A 15,500-nucleotide genomic window follows, 5' to 3' on the forward strand; every position below is an offset into this window, starting at 1 on the left:
CTTCTCTGTTTTGTCATTGTCTGCTCTGGAAATCTTCTCCCTGTGTAAGCTCTTAGGATACGTCTACACTGCAATGCTATTTCGGGATACCGGAGTATCCCGAAATAGCTATCCCGCATCTTCACTGCAAGCCCGTTATTTCGGGCTCACTATTCTGATGTCCCTGTAACCCTCATTCTACAAGGAGCAAGGGACGTTTTGGAATAGCACTTTATTTCGAAATTTGGCGCCGCATAGACAGCGCCGAATGATGAAATAAACTATTTCGGAACAGCGTCGAAATAAGCTACGCAATTTGCTTAGCACAAATTGTGTAACTTATTTCATGTTATGGTGCAGTGGAGATACACCCTCAAGGAGCATAATCAAGTCACCTTTTAACCTTCCCTTTGATTGAGCTTCTTTAGTTTCTTATTAAAACCTCGAATCGTTCTTTCAAAATCTTTTCTGAAGCCTCTCCAATTTTTCACTATCCTTTTTAAAATGTGAACACCAGAACTGGACTGTGCTATATAACAGCCGCTGCAATACTGTATATAGTTAATACCATCTCTTTACTCCTGTTTCGTGTTCATCTGCTTATACACCCAAGGGTCACATTAGCTCGCTAAACCACAGCATCACCGTGGGAATTCATGTTCTGCTGGTTTCCACCTTGACCTTTTAAGTCTCTCTCAGAATCACTGCGTTCTAGGGAACAGAGTCCATCCTGATCTTAGGGGTGAAGCAGTTCCTAGCTGTATAACCTTGCATTGGGCAGCATTTGGATGCATGCAGTTCAGATGAGCCCAAACTGCTCTGACTAGTCCTTGTCATTATTTATCATGCCAGCTGTTTATCATTGTTTTTATATTTTCTTCCAGACCACTGATAGCGAATAGCATTGGGCCAAGAACAGATCCCACTGGAACACCTCTATTGACGGTTACTTTTTGCGGTCTATCAGTTAGCCAGTCAATTCAATATGCGCTACATTGATGGTGCATAGTGCTAATTCTTAAAATCAAAATGTTAGTAGGATGTTGTGTGGAACAAAGTCATCTGCCTTGCAGAAATCTAAGTATAGGAGGTCAGTGCAAATTTTCTTTATGAACAAAACTTGTAATCACATCAAAAAACCCAGGACCAAGCTAGACCTCGCTGCCACAAAACCATGCTGACTGGCATGAATTATGCTGCCATCCATTAATTCTTTTAGTGCTTGCATCTCACACCAGCCATTCCATGATTTGGCCTGGGCTCAGTGTCAGACTAACTTGGATGCTAATCCCCGGGAATTTCCCCAGTATTCCAAGATTTGTTAAAAATCCACCTCTGTGGTCCAAAGGGCTCTTGACAACATCAAAGGCAACCGTTCAGAGAACTCCAAGTTTGAAATCCCTCTCTGCATTTCCATTGGCTGACTGCTACTTGGTTAGGTGCAGTTAACCCCTTAGTCCCCAGGCTGCTGCCTATCCCTCATGACCATGCCAGCAGGTACCTTGTCCACTGGAGGAGCCCTGCAGCCTTCCTGTAATTTGGGCCTCCCCTTGATTGCCAAGTCCATGTTGGTTGAGGGTAGAGCTTAAACCCTCGGCTTCAGGCTCTGGAAGCAGGTACCTTATCCACTGCACCACTGAAGGAGTCCCACATCTTTTTACACTCTGGGCTCTCCTTATCCATCTTATGTCCCAAGCGTGCCAGGTCTAGATTTGTCTATTAACTTGCACTCAAATGTATCTGGCCCTGCAGATTACAAATGTTTAACTTCAGTAGATACTGCTTGGTGGAGAATATTTCATTATCACTGTACGCTGTGAATATAGCACTAGCTTTTTTCCAAACATGGGACGGCAATATTTACAGAACATGTCTGCCTTTTCTTGTTTATTCCTGTCCATTGTATCATCCATATCCCATAAGGGACCTACCCAATGTTCCCTCTAAATTTTTTTCCACCCATGAGCGGAATAAATTTTGTTATGTGTACTGAGGCATTTGTGGGTGTGCACCAGCAATAGAAACACATGCTGATAGTTGTGGGCACTCTGCTAATCAGCTGGATGGCACTGAAATCTCTCCTGGACCCACACCAGAGCTAGGATCGCTTTTATTCCTCACATGTTTAAAGTGTTCCTGTCCTGAGCCCGAGCTGGCCGGTGATGATGCCAGAGCTCATGGGGTATGAAGTCCATGCTTTGTGTCACTAGAGTTCTTCCAACAGTTTTATCGTTTCTCGTACCCATCTGGTGATGAAAAAGCTCAGAGGCTGATGGGGAGTATCTGAATTGGGAAGAGCCCCAATCCCATGGGTATCTCGTCTTCCAGCTTGAGCCTCCTTTCAAAAGTTGGATGGGTGCCACTTTTCCAGTGGTCGCAGATCAGTGGGGGACGCTGGCAAGGGGCCACTCCCTAGAGATTCGATGTCTGCCTCTCCCACCAGTATACTCGTGGTCTGCCTGGAGTCCTGAGTGTTAAGCATGGGGGTGAAGAAGTGAATGTTAAACTGGGGAGGCTGGGAGGGAGATGGGAGGAAGGAAAATATCACATTTTGCCCTTCCCTTTGCTGGCATTCCTTCCACTGACCAATCCCTCGGCTGGAATTTGGCCTGGAGCACGCGACTGGATCTCCCCAAATGGGAGGAGGAGGTTGGCAGTTACTTACGTTCCTAATGCAAGAATAATGAATTCTAAGCAGAAGACGAAGAGGGAGGGACGTGGCCTTGTGCCTGGGGCAGGTGGCTCGGAGCTAGGATAGAGGTTACAATCCCAGCACTGTTTGCACCCGGCGTAACCCTCCATGCCCCAGTGACGCAGCTGACCAATCTGCAAACTGGGGACACGTAAGGGCGTGGAGCAGCTCCACAAGGTGATGGCTGCCCTGTTTGAGATGGGAGAGGAGGGGAAGTGCTAGTCTCAAGAAGATGCTCGCCTCGGTGGGAGGCCATGGCTCATCCCACGGGGGATTATCCAGTGCATAATCTCTGACTTCCTTAGGCCAGCTTTCTGCTTTGCCTTTCATCCTTCCCAAGGGACACACGGAGCATCATGCCCGAGGTGTGGGGCAAGGCTTCCTCTAGTCTTTTCCATCCATGTGCGGAATAAATCGGTATGTGCACCAAGGCATGTCTGCATGTGCACCACCAGTAGAAACACAAAACCGAGCTGTGGGTGTTCTGTTAGTCAGCTGGGTGGCACTGGAATCTCATCTGAGTGGCCGCCCAAGTGCCCGGCTTACAGGGAACTCTGGTGTGGGGCCAGATTCCCAGAAGTCGTTTCTGGCCAGCATGCCAAGCTCTTTGGAAAACTGATCCGTAACGCTGGACTCCCGGCTGCTCTGCATGGGCACTGACCGGGACATGGCCATTGTTGATGATGGGTTTGGACAGCGCCTAGCACCGTAAGGCCCAGCTGGGTTGTGGCTTTTAGGTGCTACCACAATACAAATGATTGAGCTGCACAACACTGAGTAAGCTACAGGCCTTTGGGGACTGGCCTGTTTCCTCGGGTTTCTGCTAGGAGCAATGTGGTGGAGAGTTTGGGGACCACGGGAGGAAGCACTGGGTGATTATGGGGATGAACGGATGGATGGGTGTGTATGGAAATGGAGAGATGGATGAGTATTGGCAGGGATGGGGTGTACAGAGGAAGCAGTATGGGCAGGGATGGATGTACGGAGCAAGGTGACAGAGAGGGGAGGAGAAGAAAGACGCCAGGGAGGGCAGCAGCCCGGCACCCTGAAAGGCAGTGCTCCGCGGGGGAGCCGGGACATAGGGAGCCCGGAGAGCGTGCAGTGTTTGGTACATGCCAAAGGCTTGATCCTACACACACATTCCTGCCACACCTCCGAGCGGCACTGGGTGCTCTGGGTGTGTGAGGAATGCAGGACCAGGCCCACAGTGAAGAGCCCAGCCAGGCCGCTGAGCGGGTGGGTGGAGTGTCAGAGAGAGAGCAGGCGAAAGGATGGGGTGACCGGGGGCGGGGGGAGACAGAGAGGTGGGACAGGCTGAGGGGCACAGGGACAGGCAGAGACCAGGGGCGCGCTGAGCAGTGTGTCAGTGTGGGCAATATGACAGCACACGGGCCAGGGCACGGGGAGAGTGCATGGGGGAGGGGGAGCAGAGCAGATGTGATGGGGGGGAGGATGGAGGGTGTGGTGGGGAGGTACAGAGCACAGAGAAGGGGCTGAGCAGGGTGTGAGGGCAGGCACAGGGTGTAGTGGGACCAGAGGGGTAGAGCAGGCAGGATGTGAGATGAAGGGCACAGAAGGGCGGGGGGGGGGGGGGAAGAGGGCAGAGCAAGGCAGGCAGTGAGGGTCACAGCAGGGTGTGAGGGAAGGGGCAGAACGGGGCGGGCAGTGATGGGAGGGGCAGAGTGTGTGAGCCCCAGGCACGGCAGGGCAGGAGGAAAGGGAGAGAAGGGGTATGAACAGAGGGGGAGATTGGGGCAGGGTGTGGCAGGCAGTGAGGGAAGGGGCAGAGCACGGTGAGTGGGGCAGAGGGCTGGGTGGGTGGTGAGGAGAGGAGAGTGTGGGAGGCTCCAGGCAGAGTGGGGCAGGGTCTGAGGGGAGGAGCAGGGCGGGCAGTGTGAGGGGGACACTGAGGCAGAGCGGGTGCGAGGAACAGGGAGGGGTGGGGTAGGAAGGGAGGGGCAGGGTCTGTGAGGCCTGAGGCAGCGGGGCGCGAGGGAAAGGGAGGGATGGCGTAGATGGAGGGGCAGGGTGTGAGGGGAGGGCGGGGCGGGGGGGCAGTGTGAGGGAGGACACAGCGTGTGAGGCCCCAGGCAGAGCGGGGCGCGAGGGAAAGGGAGGGATGGCGTAGATGGAGGGGCAGGGTGTGAGGGGAGGGCGGGGCGGGGGGGCAGTGTGAGGGAGGACACAGCGTGTGAGGCCCCAGGCAGAGCGGGGCGCGAGGGAAAGGGAGGGATGGCGTAGATGGAGGGGCAGGGGGTGAGGGGAGGGGCAGAGGGGCTCCGGGCAGAGCACACGGGCTATTGGGGGCAGAGCAGGGCATGAGGGGAAGGGCAGCGTAAGGCACGTGGTGGGGGGCAGTACAGGCAGGGCTCGCTGTGTGACGGGCACCCCAGGGGCCTGGCCCTGTCAGGCCTGGGAGCTGAGGTGGCCTTTCGCTCCTGCTCCTTCCTCGCCCTGGGCCCTGCTGTGAGGGCTGGCTGTAGCCGGGCCGCCCCGGGAGCAGTAACTGAAGGCAGCAGATGATGCAGGAATGCCAGCCCCGGGCGCAGCCGATCCTCAGTGTCGCTGCAAAGAGGAGCCGCGAGCCGGGCTCAAACAGGCCGTTGTTTGCGAGGTGGCCGAGCTGCTGTCCAACACATGCCAGCTCCCCCGTCCCCCCCAGACGCGGCGCAGCCCCGGGCCGCCTAATCCCCGCAGGGAGAGCACATCAAATCAGATGGACAAGTTTTGATGTGAGGCAGCAGCTTAGGGCCGGCTCAGGTTTCCTTTAAGTTTTTCTATATTTATCTCTGTGATTTAATGCCAGCGCCAGGGTTTAAATGCCACCACGCAGTTGGGGTTGGGAGACAGAGCAGCCGCTACTCCGCCGCACACGCTGAGGAGGCTGCTCCCGCCAGCCGCTTGCCCATGGAGCTCTTCGAGACCAACCCTTACTTCTTCCCAGACCAGAGGTTTTACGATGGCGAAAACTACTTGAGCTCCCGCTTGCAGGGCTACGAGCCGGGGGCATACCAGGAGCGGCCAGGCCTGGGGCTGTGTCCGGAGGGCAGGACGGGGCTGGAGGAGAAGGGCTCGCCCCTGCCTGAGCACTGTCCTGGACAGTGTCTGCCCTGGGCGTGCAAGATCTGCAAGAGGAAGACGGTCTCCATCGACCGGCGCCGCGCGGCCACCCTGCGAGAGAAGCGGAGGTTAAAAAAGGTGAACGAGGCCTTTGAGGCCCTGAAGCGGAGCACGCTGCTGAACCCCAACCAGCGGCTGCCCAAGGTGGAGATCCTGCGCAGCGCCATCCAGTACATCGAGCGCCTGCAGAGCCTGCTCAGCACCCTCAACCAGCAGGAGCGGGACCAGAGGGACATGCGTTACCGCAGCACCGCCTCCCAGCCGGGGGTAAGTGCCTGTCACCCCGCCCAGGCAGCTGCAGCTTTCAGAGCCGGCCCCCGCGCAGGGAGACCAAAACTGCCAGAGCCGGCCCCCACCCAGGGAGACCAAAACTGCCACAGCCGGCCCCCGCGCAGGGAGACCAAAACTGCCAGAGCCGGCCCCCGCCCAGGGAGACCAAAACTGCCAGAGCCGGCCCCCGCCCAGGGAGACCAAAACTGTCACAGCCGGCCCCCGCCCTGGGAGACCAAAACTGCCACAGCCGGCCCCCGCCCAGGGAGACCAAAACTGTCACAGCCGGCCCCCGCCCAGGGAGACCAAAACTGCCACAGCCGGCCCCCGCCCAGGGAGACCAAAACTGCCATAGCCAGCCCCCGCCCAGGGAGACCAAAACTGCCACAGCCGGCCCCTGCCCAGGGAGACCAAAATTGCCACAGCCGGCCCCCGCCCAGGGAGACCAAAACTGCCACAGCCGGCCCCCGCCCAGGGAGACCAAAACTGCCACAGCCGGCCCCCGCCCAGGGAGACTAAAACTGCCACAGCCGGCCCCCGCCCAGGGAGACCAAAACTGCCACAGCCGGCCCCCGCCCAGGGAGACCAAAACTGCCAGAGCCAGCCCCCACCCAGGGAGACCAAAACTGCCAGAGCCGGCCCCCGCCCAGGGAGACCAAAACTGCCACAGCCGGCCCCCGCCCAGGGAGACCAAAACTGTCACAGCCGGCCCCCGCCCAGGGAGACCAAAACTGCCATAGCCGGCCCCCCCGAAGGGAGACCAAAACTGCCAGAGCCGGCCCCCGCCCAGGGAGACCAAAACTGCCAGAGCCGGCCCCCCCGAAGGGAGACCAAAACTGCCACAGCCGGCCCCCGCCCAGGGAGACCAAAACTGCCACAGCCGGCCCCCGCCCAGGGAGACCAAAACTGCCACAGCCGGCCCCCGCCCAGGGAGACCAAAACTGTCATAGCCGGCCCCCGCCCAGGGAGACCAAAACTGCCAGAGCCGGCCCCCGCCCAGGGAGACCAAAACTGTCACAGCCGGCCCTCGCCCAGGGAGACCAAAACTGTCACAGCCGGCCCCCGCCCAGGGAGACCAAAACTGTCATAGCCGGCCCCCGCCCAGGGAGACCAAAACTGTCATAGCCGGCCCCCGCCCAGGGAGACCAAAACTGTCATAGCCGGCCCCCGCCCAGGGAGACCAAAACTGTCATAGCCGGCCCCCGCCCAGGGAGACCAAAACTGTCACAGCCGGCCCCCACCCAGGGAGACCAAAACTGCCACAGCCGGCCCCCGCCCAGGGAGCCCAAACCTCCACAGCCGGCCTCCATTCCACAGGGAAAGGAGCAGAGTCCCCACCACTTCCAGCACTTCCATGCTCCACCTCCCAACCCAGGGAAGATGGACCAGAAGGGCTGACAGTGGAGACTTTTAACTGCTGAAAATGGGCTGGTAAACGGGACCCAGAAAGGGGCACCTGGAACCCAGTCAAGAACACGGGAGAAGAGCCCCTGGTCCGTGGGAGCAGCCACACGGACACAGGTGCCTCATCCACCTTCCACAGCAGCACCCAGCCTCCACCTTAGGCCCTACTCGGGCACGACTCGCAGCTGCTGCTAATGCCAAGGAGCACAGCGAGGGGTGTGTGAAATGCCCCTCTCGGCACGGGCCTTCCTTCCGCCATGCACACAGGCCTAGCTGTAACAAGACTCACTGCCTGAAAATTAGCACTGCTCAGCAAAGAGCCAGCATATTGTGCAGGGGATGGCTCCTGCGGGTGGATGTGGCAGGGCAGATCTGCCCATACGTTCTCGCTGCTTCGCTCTGTTCTGGCAAAACAGCCTTGTGCCCAGACTGCCGGGTAATGGAGAACCCGGGACATGCTATATACACTGGATCATAACACTCAGGCAGCCAACGCGCTGGGCAATAAACAGAAAGTTAAACTCCCTGGGCTAGTTTCATAGAAAGGCCCCCGCGTCAGGCATGTGAAGAGCAGATGTCTGCCCATCGCGAGAGCAAGTGGGATGGGCACCTGTAATTAGCCGAGCATTAGATGGCACCTGAGCCACGCCCAGGCCGGTGCAAGGGAGAAGGCAAAAAGACGTGGGTGTGTTTGGGAGTAAGGCTGTCTGTTTAGCACATCAGTTTTATTCATTGTGCCCATCCAAGTGGTGCACATGGGCATCCGGGCCCAACCCAGAGTCTCAGAGCCAGACCTGCCAATCATACATGCTCAAAACGATTGAGCTGGGTCAGGTTTTTGTTTCACACTGGGGGTTTTTTTGACTGTTTTTTTTATTCTCCTAAAAAAATGGTCTTAGATTCAACCAAGCCAGGGTTTTTATAATGTTTGGAATTGCCAGTCAGCTGAGAAATCTATTCTTTGCGCTGCTTTAGTCAGTACCCACTAAAGTTACAAGTCTGTCTTAAGAATGATGTGATTTTGGAAAGATAAATGTTGAGAGACATTGGGTTCTGGACATTTGCCCTCTGGATTCTCAGCCGTGAAGAGTTACACTCCGGTAAAACTTTTCCTCTGGAACACCCAGGGCTAGAAACTTACTTTAAAAAAAAAAAAACAGCTGAGAAAACCATGTATCCTCCCTTCAGTTCAGGAGTTGCTGCTTTTCCGGAAAAACTTGCCAGCTGTCTACACTGGCCACTTGAATTTCCACAAAAGCACTGACGATCTCATGTAAGATTGTCAGTGTTCTTACGGAAATACTGTGCTACTCCCGTTCGGGCAAAAGTCCTTTTGTGCAAAACTTTTGCGCAAAAGGGCCAGTGTAGACAGCTCAGCTTTGTTTTCCGCAAAAAAGCCCCGATCACGAAAATGGTGATCAGGGCTTTTTTGCGGAAAAGCGCGTCTAGATTGTCACGGATGCTTTTCCGCAAAAATGCTTTTGTGGAAAAGCATCTGTGCCAATCTAGACGCTCTGTTCCGAAAATGCTTTTAACGGAAAACTTTTCTGTTAAAACCATTTCCGGAAAATCATGCCAGTCTAGAGGTAGCCACGGTGTCCAGGACTTCATTGGATGAGCTCTTTGTTTGCAATCTCTCGCTGCCCATGTCCTATGGGTCACAGTTCCCAAGACGCAGATCTGGCTGTGAAATGTTTTCTTTCTTGTTTCATTACTTTTCTGTCATGATAATGGCCAGAACTGAGAAAAAGCTCCACACGGAAACAAAATGTAAAGCAAACAGTTTTGTGTTAATGTCATTTCTATTATTTTTTTCTATTTTTGGAAAATTCAGTGTTTTGTTATGAATTGGCACTTTTCATTGTGTTTTGGGTTTTTCCTTTTTTCTCCCTTTTTCATGGGGATCAAACAAATGAAAAATGAGGACATGAAAAGCTCAAAACAGATATATTCTATGAATCACAAAACAGACCTGAGGAAAAGCTCTGTGTAGCTCAAAAGCTTCCCTTTTTTACCACCGTAAGTTGATCCAATAAAACCTATTACTTCACCCACCTTTTGTCTCTGAAATAAAACATTATAATTTCAATTCATATAGGGTATGTCTATACTAGCCCCCTAGTTTGAACTAGGGAAGCTAATGAGGGTGACCGAAATTGCTAATGAATTTAAATTTAAATATCCCACGCTTCATTAGTATGTTCCCGGGCTACACGCGGCAGTGAAACGGGAGTTCAAAGTAACTTGAAGTAGCTATTATTCCTCCTGCAATGAGGTTTAACAGCTAATTCGAATTAAGGGCTTTACTTCAAACTCCCGTTTCACTGCCACATGTAGATGCGGGCAGTTAATCCGGGCTGGTCAATTTCCAAAATGGCGACTGCCCGGAACATGCTAATGAAATTTAATGATATTTAAATCCCAGACTTCATTAGCAATTTCAGTCGCCCTCATTAGCCTCCCTAGTTCGAACTAGGGGGCTCGTGTAGACATACCCTAAAACATCCATGGAAAAGTTTGGATTTTTTCCTGGAAAATACTCAACCATTTTTCAACCAGATCATGGTTGTGCGTTACCTTACTGGATAATTGGAACATTGTAAATTGCTAGAGAAAAACAAAATGCAAGAGCAAGTGAATTCTGATTCATTTATCCCTTTAAACAACCATTTCTTTGCAAATGCAACAACGGTGACATCGTCACTGCAAAGAGTTGATGCATTTTAATTTCAAGATGGCTATGCTGATGTGTAACCAGCATAGCGTAACCATTGTGGAGTCAAGACAAAAGTAGCTTTAACCTCTCCCCTTCCTGGGGCTCACTACAACCTCCTTCATCAAAGTTAGAACTCCTACGTACACCAGGATTTCACATCGAGATTGCGCTCTCACGTCCGTTGTCTTGACAGAAAGACACATCTTTTTGTAGCAAAGCCAGCATCTCACAATGCAGGAGGCCAGATCAGTAGGTATCAACCCCAGAGATTTTGCACACTTTAAGAGATGTCATGTCCTTGTTTAACGGCTGAGAAGAGACTGGGGTATGTCTTCACTAGCTATTTTTTACCTGAAGTTAAACAATTGCCGGTTAACTGAAGGCATGGGATCTATAAAGGGTGGTGCGGACACTTCCCGCATGTGTGCCAAGCTCCAGTTGACCTTCATCCTAGGCCAGTGTTTCTCCACCTTTCCAGGTAACCCCTTATTGGAAGTAAACTATTTGCGACCCCCTGAACATTTGCAGTGCGCGAGTAAACAATGCACCAATGCTATGCCCACGCCATGCATTTATGTGGGACTCTTCTGAGGGTGGCAGACCAGGCTTGACCTTGGAACAGCTGCGCCTGTTGGCAACGAGGGAGCAAGATTTCCTTTGCTTAGAGATTGTAATAGCACTTTCCAGCTCCCCCCCCTCCTGCCACCTGCTTGCCTTTTCTGACCCTCCCGGGGTCAGGAGCCACCAGTTGGGAAACAGCTCCCGGCTGCTTCCTGTGGTCTTCGTAGCCTGGAGCAAACATGCATTCAGTCCCTAGCAGCCGTTACCCCTGTTCCTTACTCCGAGTCAATTAGCACTCGTGAACTCCCGGTAAAACACTCTAGGAACGGCAGCCCAAAGGGGGCTAAGGAACAGGGGCTGTAGTGCAACCTCTGACTGCAAGGTAGCTCCACACCAGTAGTCTCCAACCTTTCTGAGCACATCCTGCTCGTTCTGTGGAGAATAGGATGTAGGAGTGAGGAGGGGGACAGCCTGACGTCAGCGCTCCCCTCGTCTACAGCAAGCAGCTGGCTCCAGGGGGCAGAAGGCGCCAAGGCCAAGTGCAGGAGAAGCAGGGCAGTGGCAGGGGACAGCAGAAGTGCCGGCATTTGAGATCCTCCGCCTCGCTTCCCTCCATCTGCCGCCTCCCCAGGAGAGAAAGTCCCAGACCCAGGCTTGTTAGCATGTGACCCTACAGAGATGTGTAGAAAGACTCACTGGAGTCAAAGCCCCGGTTGTCCCTCACAGCCGATCCTGCTGGGGTCCAATGGACTGTCCCTTTCCTTCTGGAGCCCCAGGAATGGAGATTCTGCCCCAAGCACCTGGGGACACGAACAATCCTCAGGGCCGGGCTAGGCCGACCTGGGAAGGTAGAACGACAAGACCCGAATCCTGCTCACGCACTCAGCTCCCATGAGCCCCAAACAGCCCCTGCTGGGAACTGGACGCACTCGCCAGGGTCCAGCCCCGGCCTATGGCCCTGCACGGTGTTGGGAGCTCGGGGCTTGGATGTGTAGTCAGCCTGCAGGACGTCTCGCTCTGAGCAGGCTGGAGACAGTGGCAGGGCGCTTCCACGTGGCCGGAGCGTGGTTTGCTTTTCTCACTGGGATTGCGGCAGAGCAGAGCCTGGGCCAGCTGGGCCAACTGAAGGAGGATTTCAGAGCACACCTGGGGGAGGACCGGGGGCTGGCCCGGTGTGAGGGTAGAGCTCTCGGCATGAGTAACCCTCACGGTGACTGTCTCCTCATTACAGGTGGCCAGTGAGTGTGGGTCCAACAGCGCCTCCTGCAGCCCGGAGTGGAGCACCCAGCTGGCGTTCAGCAGTAACCCCCGGGGTAAGCAGAGCACATGTCCCACACTGGCCTCTTCTCCCCAGGGCTTCCGCTCAGAGAAGTATCCATTGAACTGGGTGTTTATCCAAATTCTCTGAGCTCTGGGGACCCGGCTTCCTCCAAAAGGCCCTGCCCTCCCCCTTTCCTCTCCTCTCCTCCCCGCAGGCCCAGTCTCCCCTTTGCCTTGTCGTTGGGTGGCCCAGAGGCCTTCAGACCCGCTCTGGTGTTTTCAAGAGGTGTCCAGGTGGTCTTTCCAGATATCCAGGCAGAGGGCCGGCAGCTGCCCAGCCTACCCTACATCCCCAGTGCAGCATCTTCTCAGTCAGAGGCAGCAGGTGGCTACACCCCCTTTTGGCAGGCCCCAGACTGTCCCTTTAACAACCATTAGCTTGTGTGAGCCAACAGCTCATCTCCCCAGAGCCTCCTCCAGGTTCTACCACCCTGCCTGCCCCGGACTGTGGCACAGCCGGGGGCTGCCTGAAACTTCCCAGAACTGGTTGCTATGGGGACTGGAGGGAGGGATTGGGCCTGGCGCTGGACCACCTGCTGCAGAAGCCACAGCAGACAGGCAGGGAGGACCGGAGGAGAGTTGCAGGGAGAGGGGTGTCGAGGGGATGCAGCAATCAGGCGAGGCTGTTAGCCACATTTTCCCAGAGCCCAGCAGAATTTTTCTGTAGATGAGGGTTTCTTGGCTCCTCTGTTCCCATCCTTCCTTATTCTGAGGGAAGGGACTCCACCCGCTCCGAAATGGACACGCTCCTTTCTCCGCGTTCAGGAGAGTCCAAGAGCTTTTCCCTGTTCTGGAGGGGAGTGGTCAGCCGGAGCGAGCCTGCTGTCTCTCCAGCTCTTGTAGAACCAGGGGCAGAGCCTTCCGCACGTGCCTCAGATGACGCCGGCCTTTCTTCTGCGCCGCAGAAGGTTCCAGAAATTGCTCGTGTCAGTCCTGAGGCCTCCCCACCTCCCTAAGGCTTCGTTTACACAGCACAAACCCCCTGCGGGCGGCGGGGAGGCGCAGGGCCCAGGGCGACTCGGTCGAGCCTGCTCCCCCCTCGCTGGCTCTCAGCACCCAGGCCCCCCGCAGCCCAAATATCCACTCCGCTATTTTTAGCCCAGCAGCAGGAGCTGACGTCCAGCGAGCCAGGCTCTGAGGCGCGCTGCAGGAGGGTGTTTTTGCTGGGTGACCCTCTGACTTGTTGGGCATCGCTGCGTCGCAGGGCACAGCCGGCTGTTTTCATCCCGGATGCGACACCTGCGCAGAGCCTCAGTCTTTCCCGGAAGGGGCTATAGCCTTCAAGGCCCACTCTGAGCTCCAACAGACGCAGCCCACGCCACTTCACCCAGACCCCTTTCCACTGAGACTCAACCCACGCGTGGCGGGTGTCATAGGCAAGGGGAGGCGTTGCCCTGTGGGGCGGGGCAGGAGATAGGGAGGTGGCTTGGCTCCTGTGGGAGCAGGACCTCAGCAGAAGGGAGGGGCTGGAGGCAGGGCTAACACTAGCCCTCATCCAGCCCTACCTCTACCCACTGCCCATGACTCAAGACTAGAACATTTCAGCAGTTAGGAGACTACAGGCAGCAAACAGGAGAGATCAGGCTGCCACCAGCACCTGAGGTCCTGGCATGGCCTAGAATTAATCAGATGGGAGATAGCCAGAGGATCCCTGTTCTGTGTCCATGGTGTTTCCTGTCTTGCCTTCACGCTGGGCTATTCTGGCTGCACTAATGCAGGGGGGAGAAGCAACACGGGCTTCAAACGGAGACTGGACAGTGGCGGATCCCACTTGCAGTTGACAAGGGAGAGAGCAGCTGCTCAGTTGTTTTTGATTCCTCCTCCTGTCCAGCTGCTAACTCAGATCATCTAAAAATACACCCAGTGCTGGAGCTGGCTGGGAAATGCGGGTGTCATTCCTGGGGAAACTTGGACTTTTTGTTAGGAAAAAACCCCCAACATTTCAAAAACTGAAGGAAGTTCAGCTAAAAACACGAGTTTTGTTGCTGCGACTGTTGGGCTTGGGATTTGGGATTTGGGTTTTGGTTTCTGGTTTTCCAACAAGAAATGGTAAAATTTCTACCTAAACCAGACACTGTCATTTAATCAAACCCACCATTTTCTGTAGGAGTTTTGAGGGGAAATTTTCAACCAGCCACGTTCCGACTTCCCCAAAGACATTTTCCCACGTCAGCAAATGCTGGTATTGCCACGGCATTGCGTGGGAAGAGAGATGGGGTGGAGTATTTGCTAATAAGAGGGAAGGAGTTCATGAGACAACGGGAGCTGCCGGTTTGAGCAGACCAGTTTCCAACTGCTCAGTGCCAGCTGTTTCAGAGCGATAACCCACCTTCATGGCCAGCTTCCTCCTGGTTATCCCATAGTTACAGGTCAGCTTCTGCTAGCCGTGTCCACTGTGTCAATGACTTATTCTCGTCTGAGTCCTGCCACTCTTTCGGAATCAAGAATCTGGTGGCGGGGAGTTCCGCAGGACACTCAGCAAGTGAGAGAAGGATTTCCATTTAGCAGTTTTGAATCTGCTGCCTTTCAGTTTCACTGAACACCTCCTTGTGACTAGAAGTTCTCTCCCGCTACTGTGTCATTTTGGGAGGAGACGAATACGAGGGGACTGGAGGAAACAGCCCCAGTCTTTCCAGGTCTCTAAGCAGTCTCAGGACCCAGCTCTGTTAAGATGGGAAGCATGTGACCCACTGAGCGTTTTTTCCCATCTCTACCATCAACAGCCAGGACCGTGCATGAAGGAACAGAAAGTGCTTGAAGTGCCCACAGCGTAGCACGTCTCTTTCCCTTCTGAACTGGTCAGGGCTCAGGCAGGGAACAGTTGTCACCTTTTCCCAGGCCCACGTGTCTGATGAGAGAGCCACATGCTAAGCATTGATCTTCCATGACCTGCCAGTGGTAGAACGGGGAGACTGGGCAGCCCTGCAGAGATTAGCACCTTCCCTTGCAGCTGCCAGTGGCAGGTCAGTCCCCGCAAGTCACCTTCATACGGTTTCCTCTCTTGCTCCCCATAGATCACCTGTTAACTGATGAGTCCTCTGAAGACCGCACCCTCCACTCCCTGTCTTCCATTGTTGAAAGCATCGCTGTGGAGGACGTGGCTGTCACGTTCCAAGAAGAGAGAGGTCAAAACTGAGCCTCCGGGGCTTTTCAGAGTCTTCCCTGGCTGGTAATGAGATGGGAATAAGGCACCAGGGCTCTTCAGTCCGAAGTCATAGACTATAACCAGCCAAGCCACTTACCCAATTTCCTAATCACTGCAGAGTGTTTCCACTGGGTTAGCTAAGAGACAAAGGAGAAACAGGCTTTTTGCAATGTACCCGACATTAATACGCAACCTAGGGACCTGATTTCCAGGAATGCTGAGTCCCCCCTTCAATAGGAGTGATGGGTGCTCGGCCGCTCCCAAAAAACGGCTAGAAGCAACTGATCAAAGCA

General features: G+C 54.6%; 1 protein-coding gene across 1 annotated transcript; it reads left to right on the plus strand.

Annotated features, from left to right (window-relative positions):
- Positions 1–5,578: 5,578 nt before the first annotated feature.
- Positions 5,579–15,198, plus strand: MYOG (myogenin). Its single transcript, NM_001286919.1, is given in 3 exon segments — positions 5,579–6,058; positions 11,974–12,055; positions 15,077–15,198. Coding segments are annotated over 3 exon segments (684 nt in total).
- The last annotated feature ends 302 nt before the right edge of the window (positions 15,199–15,500 follow it).

This window comes from Pelodiscus sinensis, chromosome 27 (assembly GCF_049634645.1).
Source record: "Pelodiscus sinensis isolate JC-2024 chromosome 27, ASM4963464v1, whole genome shotgun sequence".
Lineage (NCBI taxonomy): Eukaryota > Metazoa > Chordata > Testudines > Trionychidae > Pelodiscus > Pelodiscus sinensis.